Genomic DNA, 21,897 nt, shown 5'->3' with positions numbered 1-21,897 from the left:
CAGACTTCGATAGCTCTCTTTGCCGTATTATCAGGAGTAAAGAAACACTGATTGCTAGGGCTGGCACAATGTTACACTTGCATTCGTTTTATAACAACATCTGGAACCTTCTAGAGGGGGATGAAGTGTCTCAAGCTGGGTAGATCACAGCTGTTGAGGCCCACCGCAGAGCTACTGATGTCGGGTGGAATGCGGGGGCAGCATCACATTTGAAACTGTCAACCCTGCTTCTGTAGAAGCATTGAGAATATGTGTTTACTTTTATCTGATATATGGAGCCTACCCTTGTTCCCTGCTTCCTATGTACCCCTGGTCATTGTTAAAATTGTTATAGTTTATTCTAATCTCCATTATAAGAGAATCACAATGTCATGATGTAAATTGTATTTCATGTCAGTTTTTCAGATAATGTTCAGCCCAGCCAAGTTCCCAATTTCCCTCTGTTCGATATGTCGATGTGCTCAGTACAACGTCTTTCATCAGTAGAACTGGAAGCAATATCAATGTCTCCCTTGCTGTACCGATTTTCCCAGAAGACATGTTTCAAATGGTGCAATTCAAATTGTAGATGGTCACTTTCAGAAATAATCTTTGTCCTGTGTTCCAATATGTTCAGTGTCACTCTCCTGTGTACGTCATGGTGAAAACCGTGTGCATTCAAGTACCAGTCAGTGTGCATCGGTTTCCTATACACTTCACTCAAGTAAAACATCCAAGAACAGTTTCTTACCATTCCTCTCCACCTCAGCAGTAGATTTAATGTAGGGATAGACACCGTTAATATGATCGATGAACTGCTGCAGTGGATTTTCACCATGTGGCCATATCAGGAATGTGTCACCTACATTTCTTAGGAAGCAAAATGGATGCAACATCACAGAGTTCAGAGCTTGCTCCTCAAAGTGCTCCATGATGTACTTCCTGATGACCAGAAAGAGAGTGGATCCCATTGCTATGCCATATGTTGACTCAACATATTTTTTGTGATAGAAGAAGTACGTTGTCATTAAGCATGGTGTAAATCTTGATGATCCCAGGTGAAAACAGTTCAGCTAAAAGATGTAGTGTTTCTTTTACCGGCACCCTTGTAAAAACTGATACCAATTTCAAACTAACCATTGTGTCATTTTGGACTATGTTAATTTTCCTGAAGGTGTCAACTAATGACTGTGAATGACAATGCTGTTTGCAGTGTCCCAGTTTGTTTGGTAATAACCCTGCCAGATGTTTTGCTCCTCACTAGGTGGACAAACGGTGGGCATAAGAGAGGCACATTTCTCATGTGTCTTCATCAGTACATAGGTCCGGTGCATCTGGTGGCACTCAGCATTAATTTATTCATCACTTTCTCTGGCGTACTAGAGGCCATTAACTCCTTCCCCATCTATCTGATGACGGCCTGTGTCGGATCGTGACTGGCCTTCCAGTACAGATTGTCCCCTCATAAATGTTGCATCTTCAGGTGGTAGTCTTTAGTGTTCAGAACCACAGTGGCATTTCCTTTTTTGGCTGGCAAGACAACCGAGTCCTCATTGTCAAATAATAAGCATAAGCCATGTCATTCTGTCTGGTTAATGTTAGAGTTTGTTGGCTTAGGTAACATCTTGGTAGCCTGACATCCTCAGATGCATAATGTGAGAGAAGCCTAATCCACTGCTCTGTTTCTCTGACAGTATCCAGTATTGGCATACATTTTGGGGAGAAAAATTAGGCATTTTACTCAGTTCTGCAACAATGCTATTGTCCAGTTCTCAGTTGAAAAGATTAAGTGTTGTTTGTGGACCTTGTTGTGCTTCACATTGACACCTCCACAAGTCAATCTGGCTACATTGTTTAGACAATGTCTTGCACAAACTCAAATGCTGTTGTACTGCTGTAGCTACATCTACCCACTACCATTCAAATGGTGTAAAGTTTTACACCAGAAATAGATGACAGCCAAGTAGGTTTTAGATTTTTGCCATTAACTCGAGCTAATACCTCGTCTGTTGTATCCACGTCAGTACGGTACGACTAGTCTTCATTAAAATTCTGTCTAATGCACCAGTCCAAATGTGATACTCGAGTATTGCAAAGTGATAAACTACATCCTTGTCCCCACAGTTGTATAAGAATGGTAAAGAACTCACCAGATACGAATCCCTTTGCAGCAGTTTCTGTAACAGTCACACCCTGCGCATTGTGTTCTGACTGTAGAGGGAAGATATGTGTCCTCAGTCTTTCACAGTGGCATACCCGAATAAAATCTTTTTGCTTCACAAGTCACATCACTGTGAATAAAACACTCGATCTTTTTATAGCTGACTGCACAATTGATACGAGGAGTAAAGAACCCCCGACTGCCGGGGCTGGTACAGTGTACTGCTCTGTATGATTAAAAATACCTAGACACCCCTATGTAATGCAGAATTGGCCACAAGATGTCACATCAAAAGTTCCCATCAGTTTAAAAGGGCGGGGGGAATATTTTGTCGTCAGTAAAGGAGCAGGGTCGGTCAGGAGAGCTCAGTGACTTCAAATGTGTACTGTTTGTCAGATGTCACCTGAGTAACGAATCCGTGAGGAACATCTCAAACCTTCTAAAGCTGCTTAAGTCAACTGTCAGTAATATGACTGTGAAGTGGAAGTGTGAAGGAACGAACACAGCTATACTGATACCAGGAAGGCCTTCGTGTGCTGATGGACTAGGACTGCCAGGCATTGCAGAGGGTGGTTGCAAAAAATCACATGAAATCAGTGGAAGGAATCACTTCTGAAATACAAAGCACTGCCAGCAGTCCCATTAGCACATTGACTATGCTTAGGATGCTAAAAATAATGGAGTTCCTCTTCATAAGCCACACATTTCTGTAGTCAGTTCTAAATGATGCACGAGGTTGTCAAAAGAGTGATGCCACTGGATGTGGATGACTTGATGATGGGATTCTCTGTGGTAGTCCAACAGAACAGTTTTACTTTGGCGGGTGCCTGGAGAAAATTGCTTGCCATCGTGTATAGAGTCGATGGTGAAATAAGAACCAGCTCGTCTTATGGTGTGGCGTGTCTTTCGTGGTTAGGGTGTTGTCCCTTTATTGTAACTAAGAACATGTTGAATACAGAAGGATGTGAACACATTTTACAGTATTGTGTACTGCCTGTAGTAGAGGAACAGTTCAGAGATGATGATTGTATAAGTATGACAGTGCACCCTGCTATAAAGGAACATCTGTGAGACAAAGCTTTATAGACAATAACATTCCTGAAGTGGAGTGGCCTGCTCAGAGTCCTGACCTAAAACCAATGAAACACTTTTAGAATGAGTCAGAACAATGAGTTTGCTGAAGACCCCAACATCTGTGATCACTACTTTTTTTGGTTCAGCTCTTGAAGAATAGGCTGCCTTTCCTCCACGTGCATTCAGACATTCTTAGTGTCTCCAGAAGAGTTCGAGCTGTCGTAAAGATTACGGGTGGACACACTCCGTATTACTGTCCACCGATAGGTGTCCGTATACTATTGACGAGATAATGTAGGTGCGATACGAGCATCTGGAACCTTCCACAGGTGGACAGAGAGATGCTCGACGGGGCAGATGAGTTGGGCATCTCGTCGCAGGTCTGGCCGATGAGGGACTGAGTGACGTAAGGTGGCAGAGGGTCTGGCACCACGTTTGAGACTGTCACACCTGCTTCCCTATGAGCATCAGACATTTGTCTTTGCTCTCTTTCGGTATAGGAAGACGTGGTCCTAAATGTGTTAGTACACAGTTTGAATTGTGGCATTCGAGACATGTATTCGGAGAAAATGGATACAGTAAGGTTGAGACTGCTAATGCTTTCAGGTGTCACTGATGAAAGATGTCTATCAGATTGGCGGATGAGGACTAGATGGCCGGATCCCTTGTGGGACAGTGATCGACAAGACAGGACGTGTGCTGCAGAGGTTGATATCAGTGTTTCTGCTTACCTACAAGATGTGAGATATGTTACACTCCATTAAAGACAATGTAGGTCTTTGAATTCCTGGCATGTATGTTATCACATGTGAATGCAGTAGCATATACATAGTACAAACTATTTGCACTGTTGCTGACCTTTCTGCCAAGCGCATGTGATGTGCTGAAAGAAGGGACCTTTAGAATTTGACTGCACTTAACATTGCCTGCAAAATGGACATAAAATACCACTTGAAAAGATGAGAATCTTGGCGTATGCATCATCATAATTAGGTTCTCTTATAAAGGATACAGCCAAGATTGGAGTAAACTGCAGGGATAGGCTCTGTAAATTAAGCAAAGTAGAGACAGATGCCTAACACTTGTAGGGAAGTGGGAGCAACAGTTTCAAATGTGGTGTCAAACCCTCGCACCCCCTCACATCACTGGTCCTGCAGCAGATGAGTGCTGTTGTGAGCTGCCCATCTCAGCTGCCTATCCATTGTCACTTCAGCCCTCTCTCAAATGTCCCAGATGGTGCTTTTGCACTGTGCCAGCCTTTGCACTCAGTGGTTTTGTACTCCTGATGATGACGGCAGAGACAGCTATCAAAAGCATGAACATTTAATTTGAAGTGACATGCCATGTAGATTAAAAAGATTTTATTCAGGTGTGCCACTGCGAGAGACTCTGAGGATATGTACAGCAATCAGACTTTCATTATAAAGAAGGGAGAAAGATAGGGTTGTAGCTTATCCTCAGTTTTATTCATTCTGTGTATTAAGAGAGCTGTGAAAAAACAGAGGAGAAATTTAGAAAGAAAATTAGTAAAGCAAGGGTAATAGAATGTAGTCAGATTTAATCATGTGATTTTGAAGGAACTAGATTACTAAATGAGACAGTAAGAGAAGTAGATGACTTTTGCCATTTTGGCAGCAAAATTACTGACAATGGCCAAAGTAGAGGATACAAAATGCAGACTGGCAATAGCAAGAGAAGCATATCTGTAAAAGGGAAATTTGGTAATATCAGGAAGTCTTTTCTGAAGGTATTGGTTTGTAGTGTAGCCTTTTGTAGAAGAGAAATGTGGACAATGCGTACCTCAGATAAGGAGAAAGTAGATCCATTTTAAATGTCGTGATACAAAATAATCTGAAGATGAAATGGATATATCAAATAACTAATGAATAAATACTGGACTGAATTCTGGATTTTAAAAAATTAAGACAAAACTTGACTAAAAGAAGGAATCAGTTTATAGGATGCATCCTGAGGCATCTAGGCAGAATCAGTTTGATAATGGAAGGAAGTGTGGGATTTAAAAGTTGGAGTGGGAGACCAGGGCTTGATTATGGTAAGCAGCTTCAAGATGATGTGAGTTCCAGTGGTTACACATAGGTGAAGAGCCTTTTACAGGTTAGAATGTGTGGAGAGCTGCATGAAAGTGGTCTTCAGACTGAAGACCATGACAGCAACACACAGATAATTCTAGTTGTTGTTATCTGTGTTATGGCAGTAAGTCGACAGTACATTAAGCAGGGATGCTAAGAAACACAAAAGAAAAGCAGCATGTCTGTTTATAGCTCTTCAAATTGTTTGCTTCTTTCCCTTTTTACCTCTTATAATATAACAGATATGAAGAACAGAGTAATCTGCTCAGCTGTGGAGAATAATCGGCACATGCCGGTAGTTTTAAATATATGCTGGCTGTCAGCAGCCGTGATTTATATTGGGAGATTACTAATAAAAATTGTTAGAACTCTAGCTGAAGGTAAACTTTTTCATATTCTCATTTTTGGGAATTAATGTGTATCATAAAGGGAACTAACAGCTTTGAATAAGTGGATTCATAATTTAATGTTAAATCATTTTCTGTGTCCAAAGTACAGCAAACCACAACTTTGATGTCAAGTAATAATTTATCATAAGGGCTTTATATTCATTAAACCTACGTTTTATAATGTTCCCTTCCTCACTATTAAATGTTCATGGATTTACAGAAGCAAAACTTATTATGTTGAATTGACTAGTCAAGTGTTGTCAACATTTAAATAATTTTTGAACATTATATTAGCAGATAAATGTTACTTATTTGCTGCGACTGTCTCATTGTCTAGGGTGTCTTTTTTGTTCCTATTTATGCTTTCCATTTAATAGGTCTGATGTGTTGCAATCGATTGCTACTGAAACTACACTCTCTATCTTAACATGTCTGAAACAACTCTAAAGCAACTCTCCACACTATCTGATGCTACTCTAAAGCAACTCTGAAGCTGTCTCATGCTACTCTCGAGCAACTGTGCTGTGCTTGGTGCCAAACTTACATTAATTATTACAAATATAGCTTCCATATCGTTCTACAAGGGTATGTAGTTAGTTTAGAATTACCATTAGACAAATTAGAAATGTGAAAAGAAATTTATTGACATGAAAACTGAGGCATAATAATATACGAGGGTTGGAACTTTAATAGTAGCAACTATTTATTTACAGCTTGTACAAAATAAATATGTGTTTCAAAGTTTTACTGATCTTCAGAGTAGTCACCAGCACTGTATATAACCAGTTGCCAGTGATGTGGAAGTCGTATACTCTTAGCAGTGCCAGTTGTGTTGACATTTCTAGCAGCATGGTCCATTGCCCGACAAATTTGTAGCAGTTCTGAAGTGAATGCCGTGAAGTGTTTCCTTCAGTTTAGAAATTGAGTTGAACTTACGAGGGCTTCAGTCAGGGGAATGCAGTAGGTGGTATAGACTTAGCAGCCCTATCAGTCAAACAAATCAGTATCAGCTTGCACTGTACGTGTTTTAGCACTGTCCTGCAAAATGACAGTTAGATCCTGCAGAAAAGTCTCTAAGCTGGTCATAGGTTGTGTTCCAAAAATGAACAAAAAAATAATCCACTATTTTATTTTACACCAAACAATCCTCCACTTTTTTTAATTATATGCAGCTATGCCTTTATTTTGTAAGGCAATTTTGAAGATTTTCGCAGGGTATTAATACTTTATAGCTGGCAATACCATAATTGGCACATCTAAGCCATTTCCTACCAAAACTAACTATTTCTCATGCCACTGCTATCATCATACAGTTGTAAGCAGTTAATGAGTTGCAATATTATTCCAAACATATAAATTACTGTTCCTAAACTGATTACAAAATTCTTTTTGTTACAATGTCCACCAGTCACACTGTAATTTATTGGAGAATGACAAAAGTTTTTGAGGAAAAAATTTGTGTTTGAAAACTTCATATACTTTTCTCCATACTGATTTACAGGTAACTGATTCAGAAAGCTTACTGGCTACTAATGCTGAGTCTTCATTTGTCCTAAACAGATCTTGTGCTGTTTTGTCTTTTTTAACAGAAGCAACTTTAGTTTTGTCACCATGTGAGCAGTGCTAGATAAGTGATGATTTTGTGGGATTGTGTTACCAGTTTCTACAACATATTGTTCTTCTTTAACAATTGGACTGTGACTAGTTTTTACTTAGTTTGTGATAACTGTAATTCTATTTCCAACAATGTCTAATTTATCATTCACTTTTTAAAACCTACTTCCATCGCTCTCCTCCATTCTGATATTTGATCTACCAAATTGGAACTTAATTGTTTTTTATGTAAATATTACTTTCATTTTCCATTTTCAAGTTGGTAATTTGTGTGTCCAGTCCTCTCACTTTCTTTGAGATTAAATTTAAACTAACCCCCTATCTACTTTCTTACCTATCCACAGCAATGTCACCTCTATTGTCAGACAGATACTGACAAGTATTTGAACCCCCCACCCCTTTCCCACATAATTTGACCTTTGGATTGTAACATTTTAATTTTATGCAGAAACATGTTTCCCCATAGCACTGTAGTTTTTGTGTAAATTGTGCTTATCTTATGTTTTCATCCACTGACTCTGGTTATGATTTGTTTCATTTTTCTTGGTTTTCATTTACTCGTAGTCTATGTACACTTAAGGTTCCATTTCACTTTTCCCACTTGCACCATTACTTCATCATATCCACAATTTATGTTTCTTTGGCCCATAATATGCAGAAAAAGTTATTTGGTATCAACATTTTTCATATTCTTTTCTGAAATGAGAACACTATCAATATTCCAGCTGATACTGTTTTAATCACGGACAAGCATTCACATATAATGTTCCCTTCCTTACTATTAAATGACCCTTGATATACAGACATAAAATTTATTTAGCTGGATTGCCTATCCTAGTGTCGTCAATGTGACAACAACACTAGGACAGGTTGTGAGTTGTGCTTGGCTGCCTCAGTCGGTAGAGCACTTGCCCGCAAAAGGCAAAGGTCCCGAGTTAGAATCTTAGTCCGGCACACAGTTTTAATATGCCAGAAAGCTTCAATGTTTAAATAGTTTTTAGAGGGAATAAACATTATATTAGCAGATAAATGTTATTTATCTTGCTATGCCTATCTCATCTAGTGAGTCTTTTTTATTCCTGTTTATGCTTTCCAGTTAATAGGTCCAAGGTGTTGCAATACGAAGCCACTGGAATATTGTTACTTTCTTATCATCATATCAGTTTATTTTTACATTCTTGACACATTTTCTATGACACTAGTTGATAAGTAAGTACATTGTGCAACATTTCTACACAAGACAAAGACCGTAATTTCTCAGATTGTCACATGGATCAAACTCAAGAGCTACTGAATCCACACTCTCAATCTTAACATGTCTGAATCAACTCGAAAGCAACCCTCAACACTATTGACACTACTCTAAAGCAACTCTGAGCTATCTCATACTACTCTTAAGTAACTGTAACATGCTTCATGCCAAAATTACGTTATGTATTACGAACATAGCTTCCAGATCTTTCCAGAACAGGATGTAGTCAGTTTAGAATTATTTTAAATGTCTCAACAGAAATTTCTTTTCAGATTTAAATTACATAATTTTTTGTAAAAGTAGTTATTCATAAGAAGCTTTATGCGCCTAAAGGTCAAGGCAAAGCTTATTAATTTCAACAATCTCAGAAGCAGCAGCTTTCGGTTTTTTTTTTTTTAAATGTTGACTTTATTGTCAGTAGAAAAACTAGAAAAATTATGAATGAAAACAGAAAAAAATTGTACATAGTTGAATTTTTGAAATCTACATACTTATAGTAGGTTTGGAAAATAACATTATTAAGATGACATGCTTCTTGTTGGATGCAAATCTGGAGCCTCCCTCGAAAGCTTTGCACAGCTGCCTACTACATTTCACTCAAAGCAGCTTCAACATCTGGATTAATGGGCATTTTCAAGTCTGTGTCTGGGTTGTTCACATACACTCTCAATTTTGGTATCCCTACAAAAAGAAGCGACAAATCAATATGTGATTTATTCGTCTCATTACATACAATTTTCAACTTATTTGATTTGATGTACAGGAGACATGTTAAGATTTACAAAAAGAAACTTTTTTCACTTTTTTAAGAGAAATACAAAAGTTTACATTATGTTTTACATTTCTAAGTGACAGCTACACAAGTACATAAAATAATATATGTAATACAATCCGTGTGTTCAGACTGTGAATTTGTCCTCAATGGATTCTTTGACAGAATAAAAACACTTTTCCACCAGAAGAGTAAAGAGCATCCTTTTCAGTGAACCAAGCTCCATCTTAAATATATTACTGCCTTTTATTTTATTGAAACTTTTTAACTCCATGTACTCTGGTATTTGGGCATAAAGTTTTAAACAATGTGTTGGAAGTTTGAAATTATCTCTGTGGCGAGTGCTGTAGTTGTGGTCAAAACGGAAAGTGTCTAGTGTATGTTGATTTTTATATAAGAACACCACCACTTCATATATGTAAAGTGAAGGGACAGATTTTTTAACAGTGGTCGACATGATTCCCATTTTTTTGCAACAAACATGTTTCTAATTACTTTCTTTTGTAATACCAGGAGCCTAGTGACATTTGCTAAATTTCCCCAGAAGATTATGCCATGACGAATAACTGACTCAAAGTAGCAGTGATGAACTATCTTTCTGGTATCCATGTTTGTGGCATCTGACAGAATGCACATTGCAAATGCCAAGCTGTTCAGTTTATTTGCTAAGTAATCTATGTGTACCTTCCAATTAAAATTTTTATCAAGATTTAGGAAGAGCATCATTGAATAACGAAATGGTATGTTCAGGAAACATTCATTGAACTGCTTCTGTGGATGATCTTGCCATGTAATCTGTGGTACTATAGTGTTGAAACCACATTTCCATGACATTCACATGATGCCTTTCCATTTCTACATGCAGGATTTCGATCTAGTGTGCAGATGTCGCATTAATTGCAATTCCCCCCTCTTCAAAAAAGTGGGGATTGACAGTCTCTATGTTAGTGATACTTTTACTTTTGAACTTTGGAAAGGTTTTTATTGTAGCTCTCATGGGTTTTCTGATGCCCATTATTGCCAGTTCTATACATTAATGTAGCCATCCACATAGATGTGGGCTTCCTTGCTCTTCATTGTTAGAAATGATGTCCATTATGTCATAAAATTCTGTGTGTTGCACAAAAAATGGATGATCATTATTTTGTATGAATGAAATTTGAGATCATCATGTAAGGTGTGATGAAGCGAATGATGTTACGTACCCAGTGTTACAGCCTGTTGCCTAATGGATCATTTCAGACTAATGAAAACTGCTTTTCTCACTCTGTCTACATTGCTCCAGAGTTTGGACATGTTGAACTGGGACCAGCAAATCATTGTTCTTAAAAAACTGGTCGACACCAAACAAGTAATACTCTATGCTGCATGGTGACTGAAACTGCCTTGTCTCTGCTGTCTGCAAGAGGTCACCCAAGATCAATACTCCCACTCCCTGCTGAGTATTAATGGTTTAAAAATCACTATTTTCCTCTGCTCCATCGTGTATAATTACTATTGCAGTGATGATGAAAATGAGTCTTCATCTTAATTATTAATTTGAAGAACTTGAAATGAAAATGTAAGTTTGTCTAAAAGAGAAAACATGATAACTATAGAAAAATTTGACTGTAATTGCTTATTCAGTACACATTCAAGGAAAAACTGCAATCTTGAGGAACATCTGCAAGCTTTCATCTTAAGACAAGTTAATACTTTTTTTTTAGTTACCAAAATACCATATTTATTTAAGATCTACTTATCAATATTTTCATGCAGGATCTCCATTTACTTTGCGTGTTGGAAGTCAGAGATCAAGAGACAAATCTATTTCTCCAACTGTGCACCACCATAGTTCCAATGTACAGCAAGACTCCTGGAAAGAGCGAAGTATTCGACATGGTAAGTAATTAGGTTACCGGAGTATATACTGTACTTCCAGAGAGCAAATCCTCAGATAATTCCACCTCCAGGTATCTATTAACATTTTCTAATGAATGTGAGTTACATTATCACCAACATCCTATTCTCTGACCTCGAGACAAGATGCTCCACTGATCCACTGACCTTCCCTCAGGAATCCTAGCTCGAATGTATCTCTTACTGCAAATGTCCATTTCTCTTAATATGCATAACGTTTTGTTGTTTAAGAGGGGGGAGGGGGGGGGGGGAACTTCCGGTATTAGGATTTACTGATGTCACCTTGTAACCACACTCACCGCACTCAAGTCAAGATCTGAAAGCAGAGTCATCAGTGAAATACATCACTTACCACTGAAAGCTCATTCCTTATGTTCATGGAACAGAACTATATTCCTGGGTGGAGAGTATAGCTGTTTATACGAACATCAAATATTCCGGAATCCAGCTATTTATACAAAAGTGATTATTCCGGAATATACAAACAGGTTTCAAGAACCTTCCAGAAATGTTAAACGCTAGGTAAGAAATAATTGCTGGTGGTTAGGTTTCAACTGTCAAGCCACAGTAACCAGTTAGCAATGCTAACCACTGTGCTATGCTGCATCTATGCCAGCCAGGATGCAAATTTGCTCCATCTTGTGGAGAAATAGTGACCTGCTGTATCAGAACTTCTCATTGGAGACAACTACAGCACTCTAAATCTGGATCTTGTCAATGGTCTTTCATGTGGATACTGGTGTTCTATTTGTTTTGTAAATAAAACTGTCTTTTCTTGCTGCAACTTAATTTATTTTTCCCAGACACATTTCACCTTTTTCTTGATCTAAGGCATCTTCAATGGGATCTACAACGATACAGTTTGTTTTTTAGATTATCAAACAGTTCACATCAAGTTTTGTATGTAAATAAGTAAATACTTACGGTTTGCTCTGATCTGCATTTTCTCTCATCTGGTCTGGAGACCGCACTACCATTTTATTTCTGAAACATAAGCAGAATTTTCAATTCCTAACTTTTTCACACTGTTCACCATGTTGTTTCTTCTTTTTTGTGGTGTGCTATTATTCTGTTGCCATTAGATATAGTTATTTGTTCGAACACTGTGCTTTTAACAATGCAAGTATTGCTACTTCATTATGTTTTTCCTCCTCTTCAGTTTGTTTACCTGAATGTTGCCAACCTAATAAAGTATACATTCGAAACCCCCTTCTATTCATGATGTTCATAACTCTGTGTGTGTGTGTGTGTGTGTGTGTGTGTGTGTGTGTGAACTAGGGGAGGGGGTTGTTTTGGTGGCTTGAGTTGAGAGTGTTGACTGTGAATGTAATAACTGTTAGAGAGTGGTTGAAATCTTTGGTGACAGCTGATTTGACTTTTGGTTCCAATGTTGTATGGAGGGATTCATGGATAAGTGAGTGAAAGGGTGTTGGGTGATAGTATTATGGTATTTGGTGGTATTATTATTATTATTTTTATTATTATTATTATTATTATTATATTAGATATCCTCTTTGTGAGTGTTATTCAATTATTTTATCTATTTGTGTAAACAATGAATTGTTTGGCATGTGTACTTGATCATTCAATAGGTTTTCCTTTCTGCTTTAGTTTTCTGTATGTGATAGTTTTCTTGCAGGATTAGGAGGTGTTTTTTATTGTTTATTCTAATTATTTTCATGTCGTCTTCTCCAGTGGCTGGTTTGTCATTATATTCTCTTAGGTGTTCTGCAAATGTGGAATGGTTTCTCCCATATTTCCAGGTTCTCATGTGTTCATTGTATCTGACATAAAATGTCCTGCTTCTTTGTCCTATGTATTTGCCTTCACAAATGTTACACTGTAGCACAAAACTACTGTGACAAATTTTTTGAAAAGAAATAATTTTAAAATATGTGTTATTGTCTAGGTTGAGAATAATTAGAACACAGAAGTTGTATCTCAATTAACTTCCACAATTATTTATTATGTTAACATATATATATATTAACAAGCATCTGATTTCTAGCAAATCCAAGTCGAGAATCAGTCAAAAATTGTCTTGGAAAATACTTCTAATATTTTGCTAAAACTGCAAGAAAAAAGAAGTTGAACAGCAACTTTATAATTCTTGCACATAACTCTCTGGGATTCATCAGTGTCTGTGATTCACAGTGCACTGGAACCCTTAAAATATTTTTGATCTACTGCAACTGTCAGTATTTTGCCAGCAAGGGGATGAAAGGTGGTATCATGAAGTTCCTGATCAACAGTCTTTGAGCCAATGTTGTGGATTTAATTTCAGACCTCTCTGTTGTATCTCACAAAGTGAGAGCATGTGACAGCAGCTGCCTAGGTGCTATTCGATAGCACCAGGGCACCTGTGGGCACCAGGTTTCACCCTCCCTTCTCTCACCGTCAGCACACAACTCAAACATAACACTGTACTGTCCATGCATCCTAAACACTCACCTACACTCTACAAATACACATGTGACACATCTCTCACGTATCCACAAGGAAAGCCAATGTGTGCAGAGGAAGAACATGCTTTCCAACTGGCAGTTGAACCCCCCTACCTCCCACCCTCAATGTCATATGACATTGACATTTTTTTTATCCACTTTACCTTTTCTTTCATCTGCAGAATACTTGAGGTCGTGTAAAGTGAATCTTCCTTTCAACTTAGAATTATGTGTGTTAAAGGCATAGTTGCTCTATTTGGGTGGACCAAAATTCAAATTATTGTCTCTCTATTCGTATTTAGGTTTAGTATGGTTTCCCTAAATCATTTAAAATGAAGGCTACAATGATTCCTGCCTCATGGTTTGAGTTTGTGCTCTGTCTCTAGTGACCTTGTTGTTGATGGGCCTTTAAATAGCAATAATCTTCCCTTTCTTCTGCTAAGTAATAGGATATATTTTGTAATTTTACATCTTTACCACTCTTAATAGATTTCTTTGATGTGTCGTGACCCAAAATTGTGTTGCTGTAAAAGCATGATTGGAAGTGCTCAACGCATATAACAGAGTAGTCCTAATGTTTATTTCTAAGAGTAAGCAGGTTGAGCTTCATTCCAGCTTTATCTCATCACTGTGTGTCACTGTACTGCTGTAATATATTTTTTTGGTCAAAAAGATATTTCACAACTTTATAATATCTTAAGTCAACAAAATATAATAGGATTTTTGTACTGATAGTTTTTACAATCCACAGCCTTAAAGAATTGGATAAATAGCACAAAACTAAAACATTGTGTGTAAGCATATTTTGCTTCTTTCAACTGTGATTAATAGAAATGTAGCTTACAGAAAGCTTGTTTTATGCAAATAAAATTAAAATAGGCTTATTTTCCATCTGCCAATTTCTGTTTTTATTATTTCAAACTGCCTAATATGAGGCAGCATTACCCATCAAGATCTCTTAAATAGCATGCGTTCTGATCCTATGTTTGCAATATTACAGAACTAAAAAAATTCTTTGTAATTAAAATATATTCATTTTATTTGCAGAGTATTTAGTTTTAACAGAACTATCAGTTTTACTGTAAGGTACCATAAGCCATAGTTCTATGCTGATGCTTTATATTGAAATTTTAAAAGAAATTTGATTGGTGTCAAAAGTGTGTAGAGTTACTGATGGATTTAAAACTACAGTCCTGAAATAATTTATACATAAAAAATTTCAGAACATTAAACATAAAGCATTACAGAGGATTTCCTAGATTAACAAATATATTTTGATAAAGGGAGATAGCCTAGTTAAAAAATTTAGGTGTGTACCCTGTTTTTCCTTTTCTACTAACCTGCATAAATGGAACTCTATAAGAGCCAGGCTGAGAGTAGCACCATCATGCCAAATTCAGCTCTGCCAATGCGTGGTGAACCACCACAGCAGATGTGTGGTGAAGCATTCTCTACCTATAGCAAAACATACATTGATCTTTCAAAATTTCATAATATTTACTATGTGCAGAATCATTTTGTTCATTGAACAGTTCTCCCAGATTTTTATCCAGTGAGCTTAACCCTCAATTTATTCTAGAACATTCAGATTCAAACTCTTTGGGATTGTGGACGTTATTTCCATTCATTAGCATGCTCTTTGCAGTTCACGTTTGTTGTTTATTATGTATACTCCAAATGCTGTTCTGTTATCGTGCCCACAGTGTTCTTTATAATAGATCTTAAAAGTTTCAGCCCACATTAGCCTGTGTAATATTTATTACCCACCTGCACATTTGATTTTATACACACTGAAATTATTGTATTGGTTGCCTGGAAAAAAATATAGCTGTAGCATATTGGAATGAAGGGCAAATTGCATACAGATTAAGGCATGAACGGAGTGTGGCACAAAATAACCAATTTAATAATTCTGGGGTTTATAAAATAAAGTGTGCAGACTGTAGGATATATTATATATGCCAAAGGAGGTAAAAGTGAGATCCAGTTTGCAGAACATTGCGAGCACAATAATAGGAAATATTTGGGACCCATATAAAAAATAGCAAAACAAACCATGTTCAATATGAGTACAGAAGGAAATACTGCATAGAGGTCCAAAGAGTTCCGGTAGCCACGAACAGACCAGACCTCATCGATGGTGTCTGTGTTGAGACAGGGATTAGTGATCATAATGTTGTCATTAGGACTATGGTTACAAAAGTTAAATAGTCAGTCAAGAAGGCTAGGAGAGTATTCTTACTAGAAAGAGCAGATAAGCAGTTGTTAGCATCCCACTTAGTAAATGAATTGACTTCATTTACTTCCAGTACGATGGACGTGGAAGAATTATGGGCAAATTTTAAACTCGTTGTAAATCACGCATTGGACAAGTATGTGCCGAAAAAGTGGATTACAGATGGAAAAGACCCACTGTGGTTTAACAGAACAGTTCGGAGAATGCTCAGGAAGCAAAGACAGCTGCACTCGCGGTACAAGAAAGATTGGAAGAAGAGACTAGAGATTCGTGCTGCTGTAAAAAGAGTGATGTGCAAAGCATACAACCACTACCACCGCCATACCTTAGCGAAAGATCTTGCTGAAAACCCAAGGAAATTCTGGTCTTACATAAAATCGGTAAGCGGGTCGAAGGCTTCCATCCAGTCACTCACTGATCAGTCTGGCCTGGCAACGGAAGACAGCAAAACGAAAGCTGAAATTTGCTGTTGGTGGGGAGGCTTGCGTGCCTCAATGATACAGATAGCCATACCGTAGGTGCAACCACAACAGAGGGGTATCTGTTGAGAGGCCAGACAAATGTGTGGTTCCTGAAGAGGGGCAGCAGCCTTTTCAGTAGTTACAGGGGCAACAGTCTGGATGATTGACTGATCTGGCCTTGTAACACTAACCAAAATGGCCTTGCTGTTCTAGTACTGCGAATGGCTGAAAGCAAGGGGAAACTACAGCCGTAATTTTTTCCGAGGGCATGCAGCTTTACTGTATGATTAAATGATGATGGCGTCCTCTTGGGTAAAGTATTCCGGAGGTAAAATAGTCCCCCATTCAGAATTCCAGGCGGGGAATACTCAAGAGGATGTCATTATCAGGAGAAAGAAAACTGGTGTTCTACAAATCGGAGCATGGAATGTCAGATCCCTTAATTGGGCAGGTTCATTAGAAAATTTAAAAAGGGAAATAGATAGGTTAAAGTTAGATATAGTGGGAATTAGTGAAGTTTGGTGGCAGGAGGAACAAGACTTCTGGTCAGGTGAATACAGGATTATAAATACAAAATCAAATAGGGATAATGCAGGAGTAGCTTTAATAATGATTTGGAAAATAGGGGTATGGGTAAGCTACTACAAACAGCATAGTGAACGCATTATTGTGGCCAAGATAGACATGAAGCCCCGACTTACTACAGTAGTACAAGTTTATTTGCCTACTAGCTCTGCAGATGATGAAGAAATTGATGAAATGTATGATGAGATAAAAGAAATTATTCAGGTAGTGAAGGGAGACGAAAATTTAATAGTCATGGGTGACTGGAATTCGAGTGTAGGAAAAGGGAGAGAAGGAAACATAGTAGGTGAATATGGACTGGGGCTAAGAAATGAAAGAGGAAGCCGCCTGGTAGAATTTAGCACAGAGAATAACTTAATCATAGTTAACACTTGGTTCAAGAATTATGAAAGAAGGTTGTATACATGGAAGAAACCTGGAGATACTAGAAGATATCAGATAGATTATATAATGGTAAGACAGAGATTTATGAACCAGGTGTTAAATTTTAAGACAATTCCAGGGGCAGATGTGTACTCTGACCACAATCTATTGGTTATGAACTGTAGATTAACACTGAAGAAACTGCAAAAAGGTGGGAATTTAAGGAGATGGGACCTGGATAAACTGAAAGAACCAGAGGTTGTACAGGGTTTCAGGGAGAGCATAAGGGAACAATTGACAGGAATGGGGGAAAGAAATACAGTAGAAGAAGATTGGGTAGCTTTGAGGGATGAAATAGTGAAGGCAGCAGAGGATCAAATAGGTAAAGAGACTAGTAGAAACCCTTGGGTAACAGAAGAACTATTGAATTTAATTGATGAAAGGAGAAAATATAAAAATGCAGTAAATGAGGCAGGCAAAAAGGAATACAAACGTCTCAAAATGAGATGACAGGAAGTGCAAAATGGCTAAGCAGGGATGGCTAGAGGACAAATGTAAGGATGTAGAGGCTTATCTCACTAGGGGTAAGATAGATACAGGAAAATTAAAGAGACCTTTGGAGAAAGGAGAACCACTTTGATGGAAACCCAGTTCTAAGCAAAGAAGGGAAAGCAGAAAGGTGGAAGGAGTATATAGAGGGTCTATACAAGGGCGATGTACTTGAAGACAATATTATGGAAATGGAAGAGGATGTAGATGAAGATAAAATGGGAGATATGATACTGGGTGAAGAGTTTGACAGAGCACTGAAAGACCAGAGTCGAAACAAGGCCCCTGGAGTAGACAACATTCCATTAGAACTATTGACAGCCTTGGGAGAGCCAGCCCTTTCAAAACTCTACCATCTGGTGAGCAAGATGTATGAGACAGGCGAAATACCCCCAGATTTCAAGAAGAATATAATAATACCAATCCCAAAGAAAGCAGGTGCTGACAGATGTGAAAATTACCGAACTGTCAGTTTAATATGTCACAGCTGCAAAATACTAACGCGAATTCTTTTTAGACGAATGGAAAAACGGGTAGAAACCGACCTCGGGGAGATCAGTTTGGATTCCGTAGAAATGTTGGAACACGTGAGGCAATACTGACCCTACGACTTATCTTAGAAGAAAGATTAAGGAAAGGCAAACCTACGTTCCAAGCATTTTTAGACTTAGAGAAAGCTTTTGACAATGTTGATTGGAATACTCTCTTTCAAATTCTGAAGGTGGCAGGGGTAAAATACAGGGAGCGAAAGGCTATTTACAATTTGTACAGAAACCAGATGGCAATTATAAGAGTCGAGGGGTATGAAAGGAAAGCAGTGGTTGGGAAGGGAGTGAGACAGGGTTGTACCCTATCCCCGATGTTATTCAATCTGTATATTGAGCAAGCAGTAAAGGAAACAAAAGAAAAGTTCAGAGTAGGTATTAAAATCCATGGAGAAGAAATAAAAACTTTGAGGTTCGCCAATGACATTATAATTCTGTCAGTGACAGTAAAGGACTTGGAAGAGCAGTTGAATGGAATGGACTGTGTCTTGAATGGAGGGTATAAGATGAACATCAACAAAAGCAAAACGAGGATAATGGAATGTAGTCGAATTAAGTCGGGTGATGTTGAGGGAATTAGATTAGGAAATGAGTCACTTAAAGTAGTAAAGGAGTTTTGCTATTTGGGGAGCAAAATAACTGATGATGGTCAAAGTAGAGAGGATATAAAATATAGACTGGCAATGGCAAGGAAAGCGCTTTTGAAGAAGAAAAATTTGTTAACATCGAGTATAGATTTAAATGTCAGGAAGTCGTTTCTGAAAGTATTTGTATGGAGTGTAGCCATGTACGGAAGTGCAACGTTGACGAAAAATAGTTTAGACAAGAAGAGAATAGAAGCTTTCGAAATGTGGTGCTACAGAAGAATGCTGAAGATTAGATGGGTAGATCACGTAACTAATGAGGTGGTATTGAATAGAATTGGGGAGAAGAGGAGCTTGTGGCACAACTTGACTAGAAGAAGGGCTCGGTTGGTAGGACATGTTCTGAGACATTGAGGGATCACCAATTTAGTATTGGAGGGCAGTGTGGAGGGTAAAAATCGAAGAGGGAGACCAAGAGATGAATACACTAATCAGATTCAGAAGGATGTAGGCTGCAGTAGGTACTGGGAGATGAAGAAGCTTGCACAGGATAGAGTAGCATGGAGAGCTGGATCAAACCAGTCTCAGGACTACAGACAACAACAACAATAACAACAACAACAACAACAGCAACAGCAACATTTGAGAAATCTTTCATGCAGGAGGATCATACAAACATACCGCCGTTTGAGTTTCACACAGATTCCCGTATGGAGGACATAGTGATAGATATCCTTGGGGTTGTGAAGCAGCTGAATGGCTTGAAAATAAATAAATTGCCAGGTCCTGATGGGATTCCAATTCGGTTTTGCAGAGAGCACTCTACTGCATTGGTTCCTTACTGAGCTTGCATTTATCATGAATTTCTTGCCCAGCCTAAAGTCCCGAGCGTCTGGAAAAAAGCGCAGGTGACTCCTGTATATAAGAAAGGTAGAAGGACGGATCCTCAAAATTACTGACCAATATCCTTCAAAATTACAGACCAGTATCCTTAACATCGATTTGTTGCAGGATCCTCGAACATATTCTCAGTTCGAATATAATGAATTTCCTTGAGACAGAGAAGTTGCTGTCCATGCATCAGCATGGCTTTAGAAAGCATCACTCCTGCGAAACGCAACTCGCCCTTTTTTCACATGATATCTTGCGAACCGTGGATGAAGCGTATCAGACGGATGCCATATTCCTTGACTTCCGAAAAGCGTTTGACTCGGTGCCCCACTACAGTTTCCTAACTAAAGTACGAGCATATGGGATTGGTTCCCAAATATGTCAGTGGCTCGAAGGCTTCTTAAGTAATAGAACTGAGTACATTGTCCTCGATGGTGAGTGTTCATCGGAGGTGAGGGTATCACCTGGGGTGCCCCAGGGAATTGTGGTAGGTCCGCTGTTGTTTTCTATCTACATAAATGATCTTTTGATAGGGTGGATAGCAATGTGTGGCTGTTTGCTGATGATGCTGTGGTGTATGGGAAGGTGTCGTCGTTGAGTGACTGTAGGAGGATACAAGATGATGTGGACAGGATTTGTGATTGGTGTAAAGAATGGCAGCTAACTCTAAATATAGATAAAGGTAAATTAATGCAGATGAATAGGAAAAGGAATCCCGTAATGTTTGAATACTCCATTAGTAGTGTAGCGCTTGACACAGTCACGTCGATTAAATATTTGGGCGTAACATTGCAGAGCGATATGAAGTGGGACAAGCATGTAATGGCAGTTGTGGCGAAGGTGTATAGTCATCTTCGGTTAATTGGTAGAATTTTGGGAAAATGTGGTTCATCTGTAAAGGAGACCGCTTATAAAACACTAGTACGACCTATTCTCGAGTACTGCTCGAGCGTTTGGGATCCCAATCAGGTCGGATTGAGGGAGGACATAGAAGCAATTCAGAGGCAGGCTGCTAGATTTGTTACTGGTAGGTTTGATCATCATGCGAGTGTTACAGAAATGCTTCAGGAATTTGGGTGGGAGTCTCTGGAGGGAAGGAGGCATTCTTTTCATGAATCGCTACTGAGGAAATTTAGAGAACCAGGATTTGAGGCTGACTGCAGTACAATTTTACTGCCGCCAACTTATATTTTGCGGAAAGACCACAAAGATAAGATAAGAGAGATTAGGGCTTGTACAGAGGCATATAGGCAGTCATTTTTCCCTCATTCTGTTTGGGAGTGGAACAGGGAGAGAAGATGCTAGTTGTGGTGTGAGGTACCCTCCGCCACGCACCGTATGGTGGATTGTGGAGTCTGTATGTAGATGTAGATGTAGATTTGAATATGGTTGAAGGACTTGAGATTTATGCTCACCTGCTAAAAACCCCAGGATAACAGTTGAATGAGCAAAGTGACTCAGCACATAGTAATTATTATGCAGGTTTTGAAAGACATGTTTTACCCTTTCTCAGCATAGCGTATTTTATTGGGTTGGGACAGTATGCTTTATCATGTGTCTTCTGCAGCGGCCCTCTGCCCAGTGGCAACATTGATTCTGATGTGGTGGACGGGACCCATCCTGTTGTTGCTTTCAGCTGGACATTTGCTCTGCTCCTTCTATGACAGTTTAATGGAAAAGAAAAGAAAACACATTCTTAAAAGATTTTTATCTCTTTCCCTTTATTAAACTATGTTTGTGAATCTCTTTAATGTTTTGCATATAAATTGTTTCAAGATTGTATTTTTAGATCCTTTAGCACATCTAGAAGGCATTCATCCTTTGAATCTATCATATTGTGTCAAGTGTTGATAAATATGTTGTGATGTTAATCATTTGTTGTGTCTTTCGATTAGATGAAAGAGAGCACAGTCAGTCACCAAAGTTGTCATCCCCATACGTCAAAATCACCCCTCCAACTCCTTCTGTTCGACCAACAGCAGACAGTTACTTTTCGACTGGTAAGTATG

General features: G+C 38.4%; 1 protein-coding gene across 1 annotated transcript in view; it reads left to right on the top strand.

Moving 5' to 3' along the window:
- LOC124596486 (filamin-B) overlaps positions 1 to 21,897 on the top strand; it is an 896,651-nt gene that overhangs the window by 385,701 nt on the left and 489,053 nt on the right. Inside the window, exons 11-12 of the mRNA XM_047135636.1 lie at positions 11,090 to 11,212; positions 21,784 to 21,888. Coding sequence (XP_046991592.1) covers positions 11,090 to 11,212; positions 21,784 to 21,888 — 228 coding nt within the window. The remainder of the gene's footprint in view (positions 1 to 11,089; positions 11,213 to 21,783; positions 21,889 to 21,897) is intronic.

This window comes from Schistocerca americana, chromosome 2 (assembly GCF_021461395.2).
Source record: "Schistocerca americana isolate TAMUIC-IGC-003095 chromosome 2, iqSchAmer2.1, whole genome shotgun sequence".
NCBI lineage: Eukaryota > Metazoa > Arthropoda > Insecta > Orthoptera > Acrididae > Schistocerca > Schistocerca americana.
The sequence above is the reverse complement of the archived record's forward strand: the minus strand, read 5'-3'. Positions and strand labels throughout refer to the sequence as shown.